Source organism: Corvus kubaryi, unplaced genomic scaffold (genome assembly GCF_017639235.1).
Source record: "Corvus kubaryi isolate FWS band 111438036 unplaced genomic scaffold, C.kubaryi_AGA036_p1.0 37266, whole genome shotgun sequence".
Classification (NCBI taxonomy): domain Eukaryota; kingdom Metazoa; phylum Chordata; class Aves; order Passeriformes; family Corvidae; genus Corvus; species Corvus kubaryi.
In genome coordinates, this window is record NW_024581081.1 from 929273 (window position 1) to 949710 (window position 20438).

At 48.6% G+C, this 20438-nt stretch overlaps 4 protein-coding genes across 9 annotated transcripts in view; 1 reads left to right on the forward strand and 3 right to left on the reverse strand.

The window, feature by feature from the left end:
- YIPF3 (Yip1 domain family member 3) overlaps nt 1-112 on the reverse strand; it is a 5554-nt gene extending 5442 nt beyond the window's left edge. Inside the window, exon 1 of the mRNA XM_042025037.1 lies at nt 6-112. Coding sequence (XP_041880971.1) covers nt 6-82 — 77 coding nt within the window. The 5' untranslated portion in view covers nt 83-112. The remainder of the gene's footprint in view (nt 1-5) is intronic.
- LRRC73 (leucine rich repeat containing 73) overlaps nt 1-483 on the reverse strand; it is a 17750-nt gene extending 17267 nt beyond the window's left edge. Inside the window, exon 1 of the mRNA XM_042025038.1 lies at nt 478-483. The gene's annotated coding sequence lies outside the window, so the exon portion shown is untranslated. The remainder of the gene's footprint in view (nt 1-477) is intronic.
- On the forward strand, nt 147-3452 carry POLR1C (RNA polymerase I and III subunit C). Of its 2 annotated transcripts, none has more exons than XM_042025034.1 (9): nt 147-256; nt 339-410; nt 500-607; nt 1141-1273; nt 1369-1488; nt 1698-1850; nt 2021-2170; nt 2704-2820; nt 3132-3452. In XM_042025034.1, exons 1-9 carry the CDS (start codon nt 188-190, stop codon nt 3248-3250), a joined length of 1041 nt encoding a protein of 346 aa, XP_041880968.1. In that variant the 5' UTR covers nt 147-187; the 3' UTR covers nt 3251-3452. The 2 variants fall into 2 exon arrangements, with proteins under 2 accessions (XP_041880968.1, XP_041880970.1); XM_042025036.1 differs by having other exon boundaries at nt 1755-1850.
- Nucleotides 3453-4647: 1195 nt separating this feature from the next.
- Nucleotides 4648-20438, reverse strand: part of XPO5 (exportin 5) — a 28995-nt gene continuing 13204 nt past the window's right edge. For all 5 annotated transcript variants that reach the window (XM_042025043.1, XM_042025041.1, XM_042025040.1 and 2 more), the window contains 15 exons: nt 19931-20130; nt 19192-19291; nt 18104-18285; nt 13182-13282; nt 11998-12094; nt 11327-11463; nt 10637-10734; nt 10142-10188; nt 9852-9946; nt 8935-8997; nt 8366-8448; nt 7531-7638; nt 7213-7350; nt 6884-7048; nt 4648-6326 (listed from right to left, as the gene is read on the reverse strand). In XM_042025043.1, the coding sequence (XP_041880977.1) occupies nt 6186-6326; nt 6884-7048; nt 7213-7350; nt 7531-7638; nt 8366-8448; nt 8935-8997; nt 9852-9946; nt 10142-10188; nt 10637-10734; nt 11327-11463; nt 11998-12094; nt 13182-13282; nt 18104-18285; nt 19192-19291; nt 19931-20130 (1755 nt within the window). In that variant the 3' untranslated portion in view covers nt 4648-6185. The remainder of the gene's footprint in view (nt 6327-6883; nt 7049-7212; nt 7351-7530; nt 7639-8365; nt 8449-8934; nt 8998-9851; nt 9947-10141; nt 10189-10636; nt 10735-11326; nt 11464-11997; nt 12095-13181; nt 13283-18103; nt 18286-19191; nt 19292-19930; nt 20131-20438) is intronic.

Genomic DNA, 20438 nt, shown 5'->3' on the forward strand with positions numbered 1-20438 from the left:
CCTGCATGTTGTCCTCGAAGCCGCCCCATTCGGCGCCGGGGGCGCCGCTCCTGCCGCCGCCCGCCGCCCCCGGCGCGGCCATGGTGCCCGTCCCGGCCCCGCCGCGCTGGCCCGGATGGGCGGGAGCCGGATGTGACGGCGGCCGTGGAGCGACTCCCAGCGCCCGGGAGCGCCGCCCATCGCACCCATGGCGGCCCGGCGGGGTGCGGACGAGATGCGGGACCGCGTGGTGCTGGGCGAGTTCGGCGTCCGCAACGTGAGCGAGCCCGGCGGGGAGGGACGGGGGGCGGCCGGCACCCGCACCCCCTCACGGCCCCGTCTGTGCCCTCTCCTCGCAGGTCCACACCACCGACTTCCCCGGCAACTACCCCGGCTACGAGGACGCCTGGGACCAGCGGCGCTTCGAGGAGGTGGGTGAGCGGCGCCGGCGGCCGGGGCTGTGGGTGTGCGGGGATCGGGCCCCGCGGCCGGCGTGACCCGCGGTGCGCGGCTCCCGCAGGCGTTCCGCGTGGACGTGATCCGTGAGGAAGAGGACACCCTGGAGTTCGACATGGTGGGCATCGACGCCGCTATCGCCAATGCCTTCCGCCGCATCCTGCTCGCCGAGGTACCGCCGCTCCGGGGGTGCTCACCTGGGGGTGCCGGCCTAAGCCTTTCTTAACAGGGAGCGGGGAACATTCAGCCTTGTGTCAGCCCTTGCGGACAGCTGCAGGGTTTGGAAGAGAAGCACACGTTCCGCACGTGTGCCAGGAGCCCAGAGAGAATGAGGGCTTTAGCAGCATGGGCGATACCGCCTGCTGCTCTTAGGGATGCGGTTGGTAGCATCTGTGGGTCAGCCTTTTCGACACAGTTGTGTTGCCAACCCAACAGAAGCCACATAATGCTGCCAAGTACTAAAAGGTTGAGGATGCCTCAAAGCCCTTTCTTCTGCCCTTCACTTCTTGCGATTGTTTAAAAAAATGGGCATGGGAGTAGATGGAGTGTAAGGGTATATTGCTTATCCTGATTTGGCAGAAATACCACTGAAAATAGTCTGCATGGCAGTTATTTGTAGGAGAGGAGGGACACTTGAGCTGGATAATCTCTTGGCATGTAGTTCAACTATTGTTTTAGGCTGACTTGATCTCTTGTCTCCCTGAGGTGCCAACGATGGCCGTAGAGAAGGTCTTTGTGTACAACAACACATCCATTGTGCAGGATGAAATTCTGGCTCATCGGTTGGGCCTCATCCCTATCCGAGCTGACCCTCGTCTCTTTGAGTACAGAAACCAAGGTGAGACTCTTGGATAGAATAGAACTATTCCTCAAAGTAGGAAATCACGGTCATGTAAACTGAGCAGAAGTGTAATTTCATGTGCTTCTTCCCAGGAGATCAAGAAGGCACAGAAATTGATACTCTGCAGTTTCAGCTGAAAATCAAATGCAAACGGAACCCTCAGGCTGCCAAGGAATCATCTGATCCTGATGAACTGTATTTCAATCACAAAGGTGAGATTTCTTCTAAAAATAGGTGCTGTTTTTTTCCTTTTTTCAGTCTTGGAAGACAGGATTTGGGCTGTTCTCTCAGCCCTGTGTGCTCACAGGAAGAGAGTTGATTCCATTCTGCTAAACTTTCTTTTTGCTGTCTTCAGTCTTATACAGGTGAGTGACCTGCTTTGAGGCAGCAGCTGCCTGATGCTTGTGGCTTCTCTTTGCAGTGTACAGTAAACACATGACATGGGTGCCCTTGGGGAATCAGACAGACCTTTTTCCAGATGCTGACTTCCGACCTGTTCACGATGACATCCTCATTGCACTGTTGCGACCCGGACAGGAAATAGATGTGCTTATGCACTGTGTCAAGGGCATAGGTGAGTTGTGGCTCCTGGGACAGCGGGACAAGGAATGTGAGTGCTTGGACTAGGGCACTGCTGTATGATGGGGAAGGGTAGAGAACTGGCTTTTCCCCTGGAGCTTTAGGCCCCAGCATCCTTGTTCCCTGAGGCCTACTCTCATCCTTGACTCTTAACTCTTCATACAGGTAAGGATCATGCCAAGTTTTCTCCTGTGGCCACAGCCAGCTATCGACTGCTTCCTGACATTACTCTTCTGCAGCCTGTTGAGGATGAGGCAGCTGAGACGTTGCAGAAGTGCTTTTCCCCTGGAGTCATTGAGATCCAGAATATCAATGGTACTTTTTTCCTGCCTTGTTCCTTGCAAGCTTTAGTAGAGACTGATTTGAGCTTAGAGCCAAACTTTGTAGAGACAAAACTGCATTGTTATGTTGCATTGCTGATCAATGGTTCATGCTTTTCTGAGCCCAGTTTTATGGATGAGTGGCTGCCCCGTGCAGATGTGTTGGGTGATGAACTGGGACATCCCTGAAATGCTAAGGCATTGGATACCTGTCCACAGAGCTCTGCAGCTGCTGACTGCTGCTTCCAGTGCTGTTCATTTGTAACACTGGGTAGTGAGCTTGCTCTTTCCAGCAGCTGAGTGTGGAGGAGACTTCTTGTGTCCTTCCAGGAGTGCATGCAGGCTTTGTGTTTGGGTTAGTTCTGCCAGATCGGAGTTTCATGTTGGGTATATGCTAATTCTTTTTATTGGTGGTTTCCCTGCCTTTGGTGATGGGCAAGTGCCTGTTTGGGGGGTAAGCACCCGCTGTGACCATAAGGCACCCACCTGCTGCAATTCGCCCATCTCATTTCATCTTTTTCCCTCTAGGAAAAAAGGTGGCGAGAGTAGCCAATGCACGGTTGGACACATTCAGCAGAGAAGTCTTCCGTCACGAGGGTCTGAAAAACCTTGTGCGCCTGGCAAGAGTGCGGAACCATTACATCTGTAAGTGCCCCGTTTTCCACAGAGTCCTGCTGTGGTGTGTGTGAACAAGCAGAGACTGGCCAGCATGTATGGCTGGCTCTGTGCCTCCCCCACCCTCAGCATCAGCATCCATACATTCAGAATCCAGTGGGTAACTACCTGCTTTGGGATTGAATCTCTTGGTGTTTCCTGCTGGCAAATGTAGCTGCTTCTCTTGCTGTGAAGATCTGGCTTGTTGCAGTGAGGTGTAAGGGAAGATAAGGGACAGAAGCCTGGAGCCAGGTGCAGGCTGAGGCTGCCTTCTGGCTGTGCTGACTTGTGTCTCTGTGCAGTTTCAGTGGAGTCAACGGGTATCTTGCCTCCAGATGTGCTGGTGAGCGAAGCCATCAAGATCCTGATGGGAAAGTGTCAGCGCTTCCTCAATGAGCTGGACTCTGTGCCTATGGAGTGACCAGGCTGTAGCTGGGAAAGCAGATGCCTGCACTGCTGTTCTGGGCTTCCTATACCTGCATGGAAGGGGGATTCCTCTTCCATAGGCAGGAGGCTTGACAGGGGCTTGCCAAGAGTCCAAGGACCATCTCTTCGGATTTTTCTGTTGGTAATGAGCCTCAGTGAGGAGATGCACTAAAATAAAGGCTTTTTTTTTAAAGCTGTCTCCTGTGCCATTCACAATTGTGAAACTGTAATACATGAAGAAGGAAGTGGCAGCAGGTCTAAAGATGAGTAACAGCATTTTTTTTAGATGGTATGCAGTGAGGAGTGAGGAAGATTGATAGGGCAGGGTAGTAAAGCATTTCACAGCAGGTCAGTGAGATTTAACGAGTTGGTATCTGAAACCTGTTCGGCAGGTGTTTCAGACCAGCTCTGGGATAGTTAATATGGATGGTAGAGAAAAGGCTGTACTGTCAAAGGACTGGAACACCTCTCCTATGAAGAAATTGAGAGAGCTGGGACTGTTCAGCCTGGAGAACAAAAAAGCTCCAGGGAGACCTTATTCTGGCCTTTCGGTATGTAAAGGGGGCATAAAGAAAGACTTTACCAGGGTCTGCAGTGACAGGCTAAGGGGCAACACTTTTGAGCTGGAAGAAGGTAGACAGGTTGAACATCAGACCTTTTTTATCATGAGGGCTAACATGTCTCATGTTGCCCAGAGTTGTGAATGCCCCATCCCTGCAAGTGTCCAAGGCCAGGTTGGATGGGGCATTGAGCAATGTGGTTGAGTGTTAAAAGCTGAAAATGTCTGGGAGTATTGGTGTGTCCCAGTTGCTTAAGGCAATGCACACTATAGTGCTAGACTTTAGTGTAGTAAGTAGAGACAAAGTACTGCTTGCCTGGGGTACAATTACTTACAGTGTAAACATCCTTTGTAAGGTGAACATGCTGAAGGGAGGAGGTACACTTGGCATCCTGGCTCTAACCCCAGCCTGTCCCATGCCATGCTGCAGGTATATGCTGCACGTGTATATCACACATTATCATCATATATATATACACTTCTCTCTGCTGTTGCTTCACATGTTTATGGGACATACCCTGGAGTAACCTACAGGTTTTGCTTTGGCAACACATACCACTCAAGCTGTAAGCTGGGACCTAGAATTAATATAAAATAGCAGTAAGTGACATATAAATACTTTAAAAATGCAATTTCCCCCTCACCTAATTAAACTATGGAGTCTGGAATGGTTCATCCCCTCCCTGACAGTGTATTGACCACCAGCAGAGGTGCTCCCTTTTTGGTAGCTGGAATAAGGAATGCAGAGCAATCTCCAGGCAGGCAATCTGGCCAGACCAAAGACCTCAGATCTTACTGAAACAGATAAAATAAAAATGAAACAGGACACCATGTGTATGAAACTGGAATAGCTTTACTGACATTCAGGTGTAACACAACCAGTTCAGAGACAGCTTCGGATTTAAACATTCCTACAAAAAAGGTTTAAAATCCATTTTACAAAAACCCCTTGTGTCTAGCATGAAGTCACAGAATGTTAAAAATATCACAACACAATAAATACACCCAGCCTTTGCTAGAGCCAGGAGCCATGTTAGCTCAGAGGTTAAAAAAGTTTGAGGCCAGGAAGAAAGAGAAGGGTGCTGGTGGAACAGCAGGGGCAGGAGGGTGAGTGGATGCCCAAGGCCTGCTCTTCCTATCTGCACTCCCACGCCTCCCAGCCCCAGCCTTTTTGTCCAGTCTGTCTGTGTGGAGACACCACTTCTCCATCTACCACAGTTTATTACTTGTTCTGTCTTCTGGATGGCAAAACTGCCAGCTAGCTCTGGACAGACCCTCCCAGCTCCTGTGCTAACACTAGGATAGATTGTGTGAACTATTTGTCATGTAAGAAGAACCAGCTTTGCAGACTAGAGTGGCTTAACCTAAAACCCAGTTTCTGACCTGGCTCCCCCTTGTAAACTGCAGTATAAAGCCCACCCCTCCTGCCCCACCATGCAATTCTCTGAGGAGTACCAGACTGGGTAAAAACAGGGGCTACTGTCACCTCCACTGCCACAGGGCAAGGAGATCCCTTTTGGATTTCAGGTGCTTCAGGTATTGGTCCAGATTTTACTTACCCTGCGCTGGCCACATTCTAGTCTACAGGGCATGGTAAAATGAAAAAAAAAATTAAAAAAAAAATCTGTCCTGCTCCCCCTGAGAGATGTCCAAGAAAGGCCGGCACAAAGTAAAAGCCTTCCATTTGGCTCTGGGTAGAACAAGCTGTGTGATCATATCTATACATATATATGTATATATATGACAGTGTCTGCCTCTTTCTAGAGAGCAGTTGCACCTTAGAAAGGCTGATCTCACAGGAGATCCTAGAGCACTGCTAGGCTTCCTGGCACGCAGCCCTCAGCCCAAGGCTCAGCATCCTGGAGGGAAACGGATTCAGCAGAATACCAGTCCACTAGGGACGAGTGCTGATAAGCATGACAGGAGTGTCCAATGTGTTCCCTACAAAGCCTGGCTACTAGCACCCAGAGGAAGATTAGGGTAGCCTCTTTTCACATGGCACACTACTCTGCCTTTTGCATTAATCCTAAACCCCAAGGGACGAAGAGGTGGAGCAAGAGTGACCCGAGGCTACAAGATGATCAGGCTTTACCCTAAAGAGATCTATGGACTCGGCTCCCACCTTGCAGAGAAGCAGAGGTCTAAAGATGCTTATCCAATGGAGGAGAAGGAGTCAGGGGAAAAGCTTAGTATTGACTGGTTCAAATGCCACCGCAGGCCCCATCCCAGTGTATGGAACAGGGACAGGACCCGTAAGGGGCTTTATTCAGACGAACGCTTGTGAAGGTGGTGACAAGGAGAATCTAATGTGCTTACTATGAGGAGAGACAAAATATAAGGTAGGGGAGGAGATGGTTGCAGCATCCCAGGCTCAGGGTTCAAAGAGTACATTGAAGCCCTCTCCATCCTCATTTTCTAGCACATCTGTCTCCAATGATGGCTTCACTTTTTTGAAGAGAGATGGAAGGTTCCGGATATGAACCTCCTTGCGGAACTGCTCCCCGATGGGCTTCTGCAGAGGACAGACAGGCAGGCATCAGTCATTACTGTCTTCATACCCCCACTCAGCTCAGGGGCAGCTTGCTTGCACATCAGAGGCAGACCCCAGGTTCTGAGCAATCCCTAGGCCTGGACCCTGTGCTTGCATTTTGAGGAATTTCAGGCCTGGCCTTTCCCAAGCGCCAGAGCACTGAGGTAACCACCAGAATACCACCTCCCCAGCTTCTAATTCAAGGCTCCACCACCACCATCCTCACAGAGGTCCAGTGCCCACCCAGCAGCTTCAATCAAACATTTTAACACCCGGTTTCCCTGGGCAGCCTTGTGCAAGGTACTCCCTGCCTCTCAGTGAGAGGCCATTGCTGGAGGGGCTGCTCAGCCTGTCCTGCCAGCCTTGCTGGACCTCCAGGGTGAAGAGGAGGAAGAACAAGGTGAAGAACAAACACCAAGAATACACTGCAACAGCCTCCCAGCTGGGAAGGGGAGTGGTTGGTAAGGGACAGGCAGGCTGGCCACCCCATCACTTCTGCAGCATACAGGTGTGAAATTTTCCTCCAGGATATCACTTACCCCAATGCAACCTGAGATGAGGCGCTTGAAGTGATCCTTCCGGCGCTTGTCTGCCACTTTCTGCAGTGTTGGGTTGAGAAGCTTTGAATCAAACTGCTCCAAAGAGTCCAGCTGGATATCTGGGATCTGCTCCATCACTGCCTTCAGCTCAGCATAGCGAGGGCGCTGCACGGAGAAGTACGATTAACACAGCTCTGCTAGAGGAACTGCCTTGCCCTCCTTGGGGGCCATTAGCTCCTCTGCCCCTACTCATTGAGCATGGGATTAGTTTTCACCATTCCCCTCACATTCCTCAACCTCACATTTGGACGAAGAACAGAATTTCTCACCAAGGCCTCGTAGATCTGGAAAGCCAGGTGGACAAGAGCTGCCATGCAGCCATCGTGCTGCCCATGTACCTGCAAGCCCTTCAGCACACTTGTGAAAAACCAGGACACAGCATCGGGAAGGAGGTTTCCTGGAAGCACCTGGGGAAGAGGCACTGTCAGCACTGAAGCAAGATACTGGTACATAACCACCTTTCTGCAACAGCCTGCTCTTCCTGAGGGAAAAGGTGCCCAGAGGTGAAGCAGCCACGCTTCTCACAACATTCAGAGCTTCCTCTTCCAACCCTGCCAGAACTAATCCCTTCTTCCTCCCAGAGGTACCTGTTTGAGCAGTGGCCAGCAAAGCTGTGTTGTGGTTCTTTGGCAGGACAAGGTGTCCTTCCAGGAGAGGGATGTGTAGGCAGTGATCAGCACTGCAGTGCAAACATCCTGAAAAGGAGTCAGAGAGAAAAACCAGTCAGAGGAGCTATTTCCTACTTCCAGCATTCAAACCTGATGGGAGCCAAGATGCAATCCAGAGAATCTGCAGGAGCTTCTGAGAATCCTGCATGTCACTGTTGCTCCAGTGGAAGGTGTTCACCCAGTGTGCAGCATCATAACCATGAGAGACCAGTGTTAAGTTAACCTGCTCCCTTCATCTCCCTGGGAAAGGCCCTGGAGCACTCACGGACTTCCCTCAGCTGCTACTCTCAAGTCACTGCAAAAGCTTCTACAGGAGCTTCTGAGGCATCCACAGCAGACAGTACAGAAACATCAGGATAAAGGTACTCTGCACAGTGGGTGGTATTAGCACTGTGGCTCCTGTACCAGGTCAGGCAGATTTTACATAGAAGAAAAAGCTGGATGAAGTTCTTCCTCATGAAGACTGGAGCCCAGGATGAAGGCAGGGCCAGGGAGCACCCTGGGGGCTGAATACCCAGGGCCTCTTCCCCAGAACAGCTGAAGCTCTGTAGCTGCATTTTATATTGGATCCCAACCCCCATTTGCTTTGTGGCTTCTGCAAGGCCCTTCCAAGCCATGCACATTGCCAAGAGGTGATTCTCACATGGGAAACGCTCCAGCAGCCTAGGTCTCTGCAGCAGTGTCTGGCTGCAGAGCAGACAAGTGTGACAAAGAGTACAGAGAAAGGATGGTGGCAGTCAGAGCACACACTCACCTCTTGCTTCATCAGACACTTGCCGAGCTCGGTGAGCTCTGCGTTGGCAGGGGGAGTCACCTCCGTGGCCATCGCCTCATCATCTGCAGAGCAAAGGCAGCACTGTCAATGAGGCCTCCCAAGGACTGAGGGGGACATGGGGAGGCTGCAAGAACTAAGCTGGGAGCCAGGAGACAGCACACAGAATCAGTGTCCTGGCATAGCTTACCCTGAACATCTCTTTTCAAGCAAAAAGCACCCACCCTTTGTAGGGCAGGAAGGGCATGCAACTGGCTACCTTCAGTTCTTGGGAAACTGTGCACATCCCCCTCTTCTCCTCAGCTTAAGAACCTTAAGAACCAGTTGCTCCAAGATGCCACCTGTGAACCCTACAGCACATTAGTTTTCAGGCTAGACTGGGTTTTTCTGTGGCCCCCAGACACACTGAGCAGGACAGAGCTGAAGGCTTCTTACCAAACCTATACCCCTCACACAGAACTTCCAACATCAGCCCAGCCTCCCCCTCAAGAACCAGGAAAAGTGCTTGTGTACACCAAGGGCAGGAAAGGCAAAGGTAGGCATTTACTCACCATCTCCATCTACAGCAGAAGTAGTGTTCTGTTCAACACCTTTCTTAGAAACACAGCAAACAGCTGCAAAAACAGTTGCAGGTCAGAGGAGCAGAAAAGGGAAGATGCTACTGCAAAACATGCAGAGATTATCCTACAGACTCTGATGGGCTCATAGCTGCTTCAAGCTCCCCCAGCTCTTACAGAGAATCTGAAGAATCAGAAAGCCCAGAATAAAAGCCCAGTACCGCACTACCTGGAAGGCTCTAACACCCCACCCACGGCACTTTCCCACAGTGGAACCTGCTGCACAGTGGCTGCTTCAAACTATTGAGAACCAGGAATGTGCAAAATCATCTGAAGCCCATAAGCCAAGAAGAACACTGATTTAAAGCAAAAAGGCCAATCGAGAAAGGAGATAGAAAATTGAGATCTGTAATCTCTATGTGGAATCAATTTCCCCAGCCTCCCTGCACAAAGCCATGCTGACAAAAAAATGATGTCGGAGAAGGGGAACACAAGGGAGACTGCTTTGGGGGAGGGACTCTTCCCTTATGTCTGGTTAGAGACAGCAATTACCAGCAACAAAACTGATCGTGCTTGGCTTGTCCACAAATCCATGTCCCATACTGGGTTCCAAAGCACAGAATGGGAAAACCCAATTCCCTGTAGGACTGGATTCCTACAGGAACAGTACCAAAACCATGGAGCCCTAAAAGTTAACAAAAGGAAGTAACTCTCTTCTGAAGGTTTAAAATGATCTCTTACTAGGTTTTAGCTAAGATTTTGGCAGAGCTGTCTCACACCTGCCTTCTCAGGGTTATGTTAAATACTACTGACCGTTACAATTAAGTTCTACTGCACACTGGGAATTCCTGTTGTCCTCTCCAGGGAAAACTTCCCAAATATCTCAGGAGATCTAGCCTGATTTCACTTACTGGCGAGATCCATGACTTCTCGAGTCAGCAGCCTGACCAGCTGTTCCTCAAGCATCTCCTGAGACTCGGGGTTGTCATCTGCAGCATCATCCTCACTGAGGAGAACAGGTTTTAGTTTGAAGGGAGCCAATGCCTTCAAATACCCCCTCTGCCCAAACACAGGGAATGAGTCACCAGTGTGTTTTCCAGCCCTTGCTAGCAGGGCTGTTCCTGGGCAAAGGGCCATGTAAAAGACCCAACCTCCATCCCATTCCCCACTTCCCCCTTCATACCAAGGGATGGAAGCTTACCAGAGCATGCTTCGCTGGTTGATCACCTGCCATTTCTGGGACAACCTCTGTTCAAGACAAAAGGAAAGACTCAATCTGGACACAATGCAAGGAGACCCAAGCAATAGCTGCTGGCAGAAGCAAAAGAGCGTTAAACAGAGCTCTCACACCAAGACCCATTTTGAATGGCAGGAGAACTGCTACCAACTGTGCTGGAATGAGCTGTTATGAAAATGAGAGGACACAAGGAAAAAAAAACACCAAACTCCAAAATTCTCAGGGCTGCAGTTTGAGGAGTTTGTGTCTGCAGGTTTGAATTCACAGCAAGGGGTGCTGTGCAACAGCCAGGGTTCAATGCACCTCAAAAGCCCTCCCTGAACATCATCAAAATCATTAAGCATCAAGGCCCTTTTCTCTGCTGGCTCTGTAGAGACAGACATTCCCAAATGTTGCTGCCAGCTGCTGCAGGGAGCCTGGGCTGTCAAGGAACTGGCATCAAAGAAGCTGTTTTCTTACCATGTGCAGATAGGTGAAGAGTGGTCCCAGCATGGGGCAGACAAGGGTTTCGTAGTATTCTGAGGGGCAGGAAAGTACCAAGGGCTTCACAAACACACCTGCACAGACCAGTTAAGGAAGAGATCCAACACATAAGGCCAGCTGCAAGGGAGGCTGCAGGAGAGTGCCCAAGCCAGCCCATTCCACTGGGAGGCCAAGGGACAGGCACTTGGAAACCCACCTTCTCAAAGCCCTGAATTAACAAGTGGCATCCCTATACAGCAAGAACATGAGTTATTCAGCTCTTTCTCCTGGCAGTTCAGATAAGAAAGCTAAGGGTGCTTAGCACCCATTTCCTAGCTGTGAGACTGAATGTCCAGCCCTGGAAAGTAGGTTGGGAAACCCACATGATCTCCCAGAGAAGCACATCCTAATGTCAAGCTCCTCACTATCCAAGCCCCCTTGCCCCTCGGAAGGCACTACTAACCTCTCACAGTGCCTCCAGAACCACACAAATCCCTTGCATTTCTTCTGACCCCATGCACTGCTGTTTCTGTTTGTGCCCTCTTAGGCTCACACCTCGTCCACACCAGGTGTATTCCTGTTTGTTTACCTCCTCAATCACCCTTCTTTGTCTTGGCCATACTGAAAACAATGCAGGATTTCAATGTATGTGTTCTGAGCCTCCCTGAGACAGTGATGGAAGGATACGGAGCATGGGACGCAGTCTGTAATCAGGAATGTTGTTGAGGTTGTTGAAAGCAGAGCTGAGGAGCTGGGTGGCGAGACCCTCAACAGTGTAGAAATCCTGTTGCATGGAGGGGCCTGCATTTCCCAGGATGTGAAAACTTCAACAAAAACCAAGTCAGTTACAAGTCTGCTAGATTACAAGTACCATGTCACTGCTCTGCAAAGGCTACAAGTTCTACCATCTTGAGATTACATAGCTGTCACATTCCTAAACAAATACTATAGAGGACTTTTAGCACAGCATCTCTTTTTTTTCTGGGATACCTGCAGAGGGACAATGAATTAAGCATTTAAGCACTACAGGTTACTTTCAAGTGCTGGTATACCCTGACACATAATGAGAAGTGGCAAGAGACAAACTAGATCAGAATATCAGATAAGTGCTTCAATCTGTCTACCTAATTGTTGAAGAACTAAAAGCAGATCCCCAGTATTTTGAGGTACTTTTTCCAGACTGTTCCATGTCTGTGTGACAGGTTACAACCACTGAATATAAGCCACCACTGCAGCTTGTACTTGGATATTACAGAATACAGCTCACATCAGAAGTCTAAAGGAAGTCAGGACCCCACTGTAACCTGCTGCTCCAGCTGTGCAATGCTGGATTGTGGTGAGAGATCTGGTGCTCTTACCAGTTGTCGTAGAGGGTACAAAAGAAGCCCTGCATCCTTTCTAAGACTGTTTTGTAAACAGGGGAGTCATAAAGCTCCAACAAAGGCTGAGGGAGACCTGTGGGAAGGAATAAGCTTCAGTTACATTAATTCAAGAGCACGGTGCACCTTCAGAGCATGCTGGGCAGGCGCCAGCCAGCTTGATGGCAGCAAGGGAAGCTCTTGGCAAGAGCCAAATGGGAAGAGGTGCAGCAACCCTGGGGCAGAAACCTCCCTTAGAGGTCAGCCAAGTTCAGGTTGGTTGCACCCTGAGCAGAAGTGTTTCTACTGAGGTTGTAGCCGCCTCATTTCTCCGAAGTAGAACTTACTTGAGCTATCAGAACCCAGTCAGCAGCAAAGCTCACATTTGTTGCAGCTCCTCTAATAGCTCATCCCTTCAGGTTTGTATTCTCTGCCAGGACACAAGCTACTGTTGAACTATGATATTAAAAAGTTTAGAGCAGAGATCAAGGCCCTGCTGCTTTATGTGCAGGGGTTCACAGACACAGAGTTTAAAGTCACAGAGAACAGGTAAAGGAAGCATGTCCTCATTTTACAGAGGAAATGGAGAAAGAAAGACAAAGCAACTTCCCCAAAATATTTCACTGTTTGTCAGAACCTGAAATTAAACCTCAATTTCCAAAGTCATGATCCACACTTTATCTACAAGGCCACCCACTCGTGCTTGGCTGGAAAGGCTTCTGTGTTCACAGTCTCAAACCTGTTTTAAGAAGGTTCCAAAGGCCTCTTTCTAATACGCTGTCTAGAAACAAATGCCAGGGCCACACTGCACAGCTTGGCTCTTGCCCTTCAGGACAGGTCTCTGCACCAGCAGTCAGGGCTCCTGCTGTGCACTAATTCTGCTCAAAGGCAGACAATTACAGCACTCTGCAGCCTGAAGTGCCATGTTGCAGAGACCACCACCCAGATGGGATAAGCGGTTTGGTAGGGTACCCTTCACTTCATGCAGAAGAAACCAATGTGTCTGAGACCAATAACTTAATTAACACCTTAGTTTCAGCATGTTCAGCTCACAGCTGAGCTGCAAATACTATGAAGAAGCTGGTCCTCCAGCCCTGTTTCACTTCCACTGTTACAGACAGATCATGAACTCAAATACCTCTAAGTATCTGCCCACACATTCCTCCCGAAGAGAAGCCTCTTACCTAGAATGGCATTCTTCTCCACCTCCAGCATGTCCAAGGCCTTTGCAAATGTATCCCCCAGCCTAGCCACCATCTCTGGCATGTAGAGGTTGTTGTGAGTCCTGAAACAGAAGAGCACTTGGTTTATACTCATGTAAGTCAATTCCTTTTTGCCCTTGATAGTGGGATCCTCTCCTTCAGCTTGTGGACAACTCTTCTGAGGCAGATGATGAGGAAGGTGAGACCAAGCACGTGTGCATGGGATCCCCCTTCCACACCTGCAAAAATACTGGGGAAGCTGACCCAACAGAGACATGGAGTGACTCCACCTCATGTCCTGAATCTCCTGGCTGCCCCTTCCACTTATTTCAGTTCATCCCACCCGTTGCAAGCACTGGCAGTAAAAACTCCCAGCAATTCTCCAGATGATGCTGGGAACAACTTAGTAGCTTGGCCAAAGGGATCAGAGATGTATTTTTAAAACTGACAAGACACGGATTCTGTCATTGCAAAAGATCTTCTGCACCTAAGGCCCCTGCAGAGGGAGGGGCTGTTTCAGCTCCAAAATACACGCACTGCCCATCAGGGATGAGTCACAGTTCCCAGAATGGCAGGTGGCATTGGAGGGACTCTAGTGAGAACATCCGTCCGATCAGATGTTACTCATGGCAGGCACACGCGCCCCCTGGACAACACATCCAGCTGGGAACAACTCTGCATCATAGGAGGTGGCCACTGTCAGCTCTCTGCAAGGGACACCAATTCAGCCATGGGTGGCTGGTTCTTTCCATCCAGGCCAAAATGGGTCCCCTCTCTCAGCCGGGGTACTGACACTCAGAGCTGGACTCAGCAGGGGTGTCTCTCTCACCTACCTCTCTCCTTTGAGACCTCAGACCTCCACTCTGGGTGTCGCCAGCTGCACACAGCACAAATCCTGCAGCCTCCTCCAAAACTGCAATGCCATTGTACCTGCTGCTAGAGGTGATCAAGGGCAACTCAGTATCTTCCCCTCGAGCAGCATTTCCCAAAGCAGGGGGTACATGGGAATGGCTGGGGGAAGGGAGTGTGGACAAACCTAAGGATGTTCTCCAGAGTCTCAGCTTTCACTCATGTATTAATGATTGGTTTTGTTTGGTTTTTTTTAATGTTCATAATTCTGGCAACCCTGATGCAGTGATGTCTGCCTGCATTTGCAGAAAGCTCCAAAACTGCAACTATCCTGTTTCTCTCTGCAAGTGTTAAATACTTCCCTGCTCACTGCACGTGAGGAAGGCAAGTATGTGAACTTCGTAAGAAAGAGCTACACAAATGTCTACTTAATGACTCATACTCTCATTCTGGGCTGGATCTAACACCATGCAACAGGCCTCAAAGGGGCACAAGCTGATTCTACTTTGCCAAGAAGGGCCAGGTAACAGCCCAGCTTCTACTCAGATTTGTTTAATGTTGCCCCACTGACTCAAAAAGCTGTACATTTCTGCTTGAGGCTATCCTGAAACCCAGCTACTAAAATAATCTCTTGTATGTTTCCTGCCCTTTCCATGCCAGCTTTGGCTTTGCCTCATGCTGGGCAGAAAGTCAGTGGGGCAACCCAAGGACTGTGGAACTGCAAAGGTGAACCCTGAAATCCCACTGCACTAACTCCAGCAGGATGGGCCAGACAGTCATATGCTGAAGATGTGGTCATGGTCCTTAGTTGTTTTGGAGTCCTTGAAGCATTTTCTTAAGTCTGAGAGTTGGGAGGCAGATGTTCATTTACAGGCCAAGTTCTCTTAACACTTTAGCAAGTTCCCAGTGGGAATGGAGAGAAAATGGCCAACCGCCTACTTCCCACAGGAGTTAAAAAGGCATCCAACAGCTCTCATATATGATGATGTAGCCCCTTGGCATATTCCAGCAGAGACTATCAGCACTCCTGGGCACCCTACACAAAGGGATGCATGGTAAAACTAATCTCAAGAGACATTTATGCTTGAGAAAAGACAAGCAAAGGATATGGCAGGAATTGGGGGATTTTCAGTGATGGTCATGGCTCCGCTAGAAAGAGTATCTGATGCCTAGACAGAAGGGCTTGTAAACCAGAAGATAAGTCCTTTAGGACAGTCCATGACTGAAGAATCTTTTTCCAAAGCAGGAGCTGTCTACAATGAAAATGCCTACAGCATCCATGTCTACCCAAGAATTCTTTCACCAGCATTAATGCTTTGGCAATGTCAGCATCTCGTCATCAGGAGTTCCAAAAAAGCCTTTGTCTAAGCAAAGCATTTGCTGAGCCTGAGCATTTAATTTGTAACAAAACATGAGCAAATCCCAGCACAATAAAGGCTCTGCACCAATCAGGTCATGCAGCTACTGACTGCAGAAATGCACCAAGGTGGCTGAAAATCATGATTTAGGTTTAAATTCAGGAGTGAACATTTTAAGCCAGAAGCTAGAAAACACCTAAATGAAATGAGGTACTACAGAGGACAGGAGAATCATTACTCTGAAAGCTGCAAGCAGTGATTAATAAAGCAACCTCAATACAATTCCATAAATACAGCTACCAACACAAATACAGGCAGGCAGATGCTACTCAAAACTACCTTATTTTTCCATTAACTGGACTACCTCATTCTTCTCAGTTCTTTGATCCCAGCCATGACCTACCTCCAAGCTACTTACCACCCTGGCAAAGGCCCAATGGCTTAACAGCTTCGCTGCTTGTCTGCTAACACAGCAGCAGAATGCCACACACTATCCCAGAGAGCAGCAGACCCACCTGCTCAGCCTGCAAAACCCCCTTTTTTAGCACACTGGTGCCTGTCTTGGTGCTCAGTTCAGCTGCTCAGCAAGATCCACACTGCTGCTACTTGCAGATCTGCTCACACAAAAATCAGCACAGCCTGCAGGACTTCCACATCTCTGTCCCACATAAGCACATGGGCAACACTGGATGTTGCTTATCCCTACAGAGAGCTGCCTAATGGCATCCATCCCCAAGTAGTAATGCAACAACAATGTTCCTGAAGGCATCCTCAACACAGGCAGCTTTCCTGCCAGGTAGCCTTCCTCACAGCCCCATACTTTCTGCCTGCTGACAGGCTGCTACAGATTCCATATTCTCCTGTGTGATCTATATCAACGAGGGCCTGAGGGAGACAAGCATGGAAAAGGCACCTGAGTCAAGCAAAGAAGGAGTTCCTTCCTCCTAGCACAAGATCCAGCTTTGCCAAAAAGACATAAGCACCATCAACACTTGCACTGAACAACTATGAGCTTGCAGTTGTCAAAGAGGCCTATATATCCAGCAGCAGCAATGGAAAAATATGAAGCATGAAGATCTACTGTTCTTAATACATCATTCATTAGTTCTTGTTGGAGCATTCAGCCTTAAGAAAAGCCCAGATACCTCTGAGTGAAGTACAGGTTTCTCCATGTATGTTACTACCATGTACTCAGAAAATATTTCAGTCTGCAGGTGAGATGCATGAACAACACAGATGCCCTATCTCAATAAAAAAGCCCAAACCAGCCACGAAGCCTCTTCTTCTACATACTGGATATGGAACATAGCTCATGGGTTTTCTTGGAGGTGGTAAACAGCCAGGCACAGAGTTTCTGCTTCTTCACAGAAGTGAAGTAGTGACAGAAGTTGGATGACAGTTTCCCTAGCTGCTTGTAACAGAGACCCCACGTGATTTTACTAAAAATGTACAAGTTCTGGTAGGAATAGTGATTGCGTGAGGAAAAAGTGTCTGCTGCAGCCTGCTCAGACCTTGGGCACTGGTTTAGTTGGTCTCACACAATATGACATGTGGCAGGCATTGGAGAAATGGAATGAGGCTACTACCTAATCAAGGCAACTCTACTCTACCTAACCTCTCCCAAAAGCTCATCAACAGGATCTTCAGCCTTCCAGGATAAAAGGCAAAAGCAGTTCAAGCACAATTCTGCAGAAACCTGCTCGCTGGCCAAAGTACCACACACTGTGCTATGCAGAGCTTAGCAATGAGAAACACCGCTCATGTGGGCCAAGACAGCATGTGCTTGTCACAACAGTCCAGCATGTTGCTTTTCCCTGGAAGCAGCACATTCCTGAGCTCAGTGACTACCAAACATACCTGACTATACAGCACTCAGGTAATAGGGTCCCTTCCCTTACAAACCTGGGAGCTGAAAAATCTAAGTGCATCTGAAAATTCTCTTTCTCAACATGCCCCTGCCAAGGACAGAGTGTCAGGTTTTCAAATATGTAACGTGTAGAGTTATCCCACAAAACTGTTCTGTAAGTCTGGCAAAATCCCAGTGTCAGGAGTTACCCCAAGAGAGACTTCTCCTTTATAATTCTGGGAACTGTGTTATTCAGGATTTCCATTTTCTGCCTTCTCCTGCTCCCTCCCCTGGCTGCCCCAGACCTACACAACACCAGTGACACACAGAGAGGCACTGCATGGTAGCAACGGCCCGAGAGTATGCATCCACTGATTTCAATAGCAGACTGCTTCAGGGGGCTGCTGCTCGTGTTCAGCAAAGCCAGCTTAATTTAACACTGAAGAGAGAACAACACAAACAGGATGCGATGAGAGCTGGGACTGCCCTGGTGGAGACAGGAGAGGTGGCCTTGTAGGGGCTGAGGGCAGAGCAGAGATGTTAGTTAAGAAATCATTAACTGAGTGGCAGAACTACAGCACTGGAGGTGGGGGAGGCAACCCCAGCACAAGCTCCCATTAGCTTTGATGGCCTCTTGTAGGCCAGACCAGTGAACATTCAGAAGGCTCCAGTTTCCCCAGTGCCATTCCCCACTGTGAACAGTCAGGAACAGTACTTGGGCACCTGCACCAGCCTGTGTTCCCACTGGCTTCACTGGGCAAACATGCTTTGAGCATTCCATGTATTTATCACAGTTTGGCTTTCAGAGATTTGTAAGTCAACATAAATGATTTCAAGTCAACTTGACCCACCTTATGAGAGCAAGTAAATTGTCAAAAAGCTTCAGGACCTGCTCAGTGCAGGGATTACGGTACATTGGAGTTCCACTGGGCAGGTATCCCAAAAAGAATCCTCCAGCTTTTGCCTCTTCAGTAGCAGCAGGCCAACGAGCTCGTTTCACAACTCCCAGAATGGTGTACACACAAAAGCTTATCTGCAGCAAGAGATGTGGAGAAAGCGTTTCTTAGCCGGATCACAGTCTGAATCAATAGGTTTTCAGAGAAACACATCATCATCCCATCACAAAGAGAATGCTCTACAGTGAGCCTAACCTGTTGATAGGAACAAAACTCTGGTGAGATTGCTGCCAGGAAAATGCAACAAACGATCATGCTATATTCCATAACCTTGAGAGAGCCCTAGCCATGGCAGGATGGCCTAGGAATTCACTATCAGACAAAGCATCAATACATATGGTCTCAAGAGTATGCAAGCAGCCAGGCAGGCTGCTAAAAGTAAGGCTCTAGACCATCAGTTCCTCATGTCCTTCATGTGCTGGGACAGATGCAGAGATCCCAGATGACACAGCGGTCAAACTGCATTAGCCCCAAATCATAAGCATAACTCTGTGGACTGCATTTCAGTGTACTCTACAGATCTAAAGACAGCAACTCCATTTGCAGTCCGAGTGAAGACTTTACACTAACAACTCAAATAACACAAATCTTCTCAGATGAATTTTAATTATATTCTGTGCTGCAGTCTGAGCATGATGTTTTTTCCATATAGCCTGGTTTAAAAAGCATGATTCACTGTGCCATATATCCAAAAATCATGTACATCAATTGCTTATCCAAAAGCAAACTCTGTTGAACAGAGAGTAGGAAACAGTGTGCTTCATCTGATAAATAATGTGGTTTACAAGGCCTGCACGCTCTTTACCGTAGCTTAAAGAGCAAAGGCCAGCCTGTTATTCTGCAATCTGAAAAACCTGTTGATGCACACTCTGAAGTAGTACATGATCAGGAGACCTTGTGTGTAATCACAGGAGAAGTGGGGGATTGAAGGAGGCAGGTCTCATTTCACTAACGATTACACCTCTCCTGGTAATGATACTCACTCTAGACCGGTTCAGGCCACTAGGATCTTCCAAGACTGGATCGGCAATTTTGTTGTCTGCACCCACGTAGGATATAAAGGCTTCAGGATCTGAGAGGACTCTGGCAGCAGCAAAAGACAGAAATGGATTATTGTTTGTACCAGGGAATTTGAGCAGAGCTTTGCACTGGTAATAAACATCTACCAAAAACCAAGCAGGCTAGAGAGGCTAGGCAGTGCTCCATCCTGTACATGGGAACATGATTTAAAAGCACCAGAGATGTGTACACTCTCAAAATATCATCAGTTCTCTTGGGCTGTGGGGATCTAAAAGATTCAAATCTCTTATTAAGATAGCCCTGCTGGGAACGCTCTTGTGCATGCCCAGCAACCCAGAGCTGCAAGACATCCCAGCTTTAGTAACAAGAACTCAGCTTCCTACCTTCTCCTGGGAATGAGCAAAGACATCTTTGATTTCTCATTTCCTGCAAATGCTTTGAACATGCTGGGGAATGTTCCTTTATTACCTTAAATGACTCTTACCCAGCAATTTTCAGCAAACAGCATTTAGACTGCTAGCAGTTTCTGAACTGTAGGAGAGCTATAATCACAACAACTGCCTGGAGCACAGGAGGTCAAGAGGCAGCCCATCACCCTCATACGGCTTGTGTGTTCCCTTACTGGGCACAGCATTACCTCCTCAACACCTCCAGCTCAAAGCTGGAGAAGAAATGACCCATAAAAAGAAAAATGACCCATACCTCTGCATCTCTGGGGAGAGCCATAAGCCAGCAACAGGAGCCATGAGCTCCTCCAGGAAAGCTTTCTGTCGCTCATAGTCCTTAAACTGGTTGCTGATGAGGACAAGGGCCTCCATAAGAGCACACTTCTCCATCTGCGTCAGAAGTAGCTCATTGGAAAGCAGCTGTTTCACATGGTTGTACAACATCTCAAAGTTTGGCTAGAAAACACATCCAAGTGGAAAAGCATCATGCATTTGGTATGGAGGAGGACCACTGGGGGAGGCAGAGGAGGGGTGTACTGTTCAGCTGGAGAAGGTACATTTCTGTACCTTTTCTCAACACAGCCATCTCCTCCTCACACTCAAGTTTCTCTGAATGTTCAGTCTAAGAGAACTTCCATTCTTCCCTACCCCTCTATCATTATCCTGCATCCATTTTACTTGTGCTGCTTGTATCCTCCTCCTCATCCCTTTTACGTTTAACTCATCAATTTACAGTTCAATTTCTGAGGCAGAAAATTTTTCAG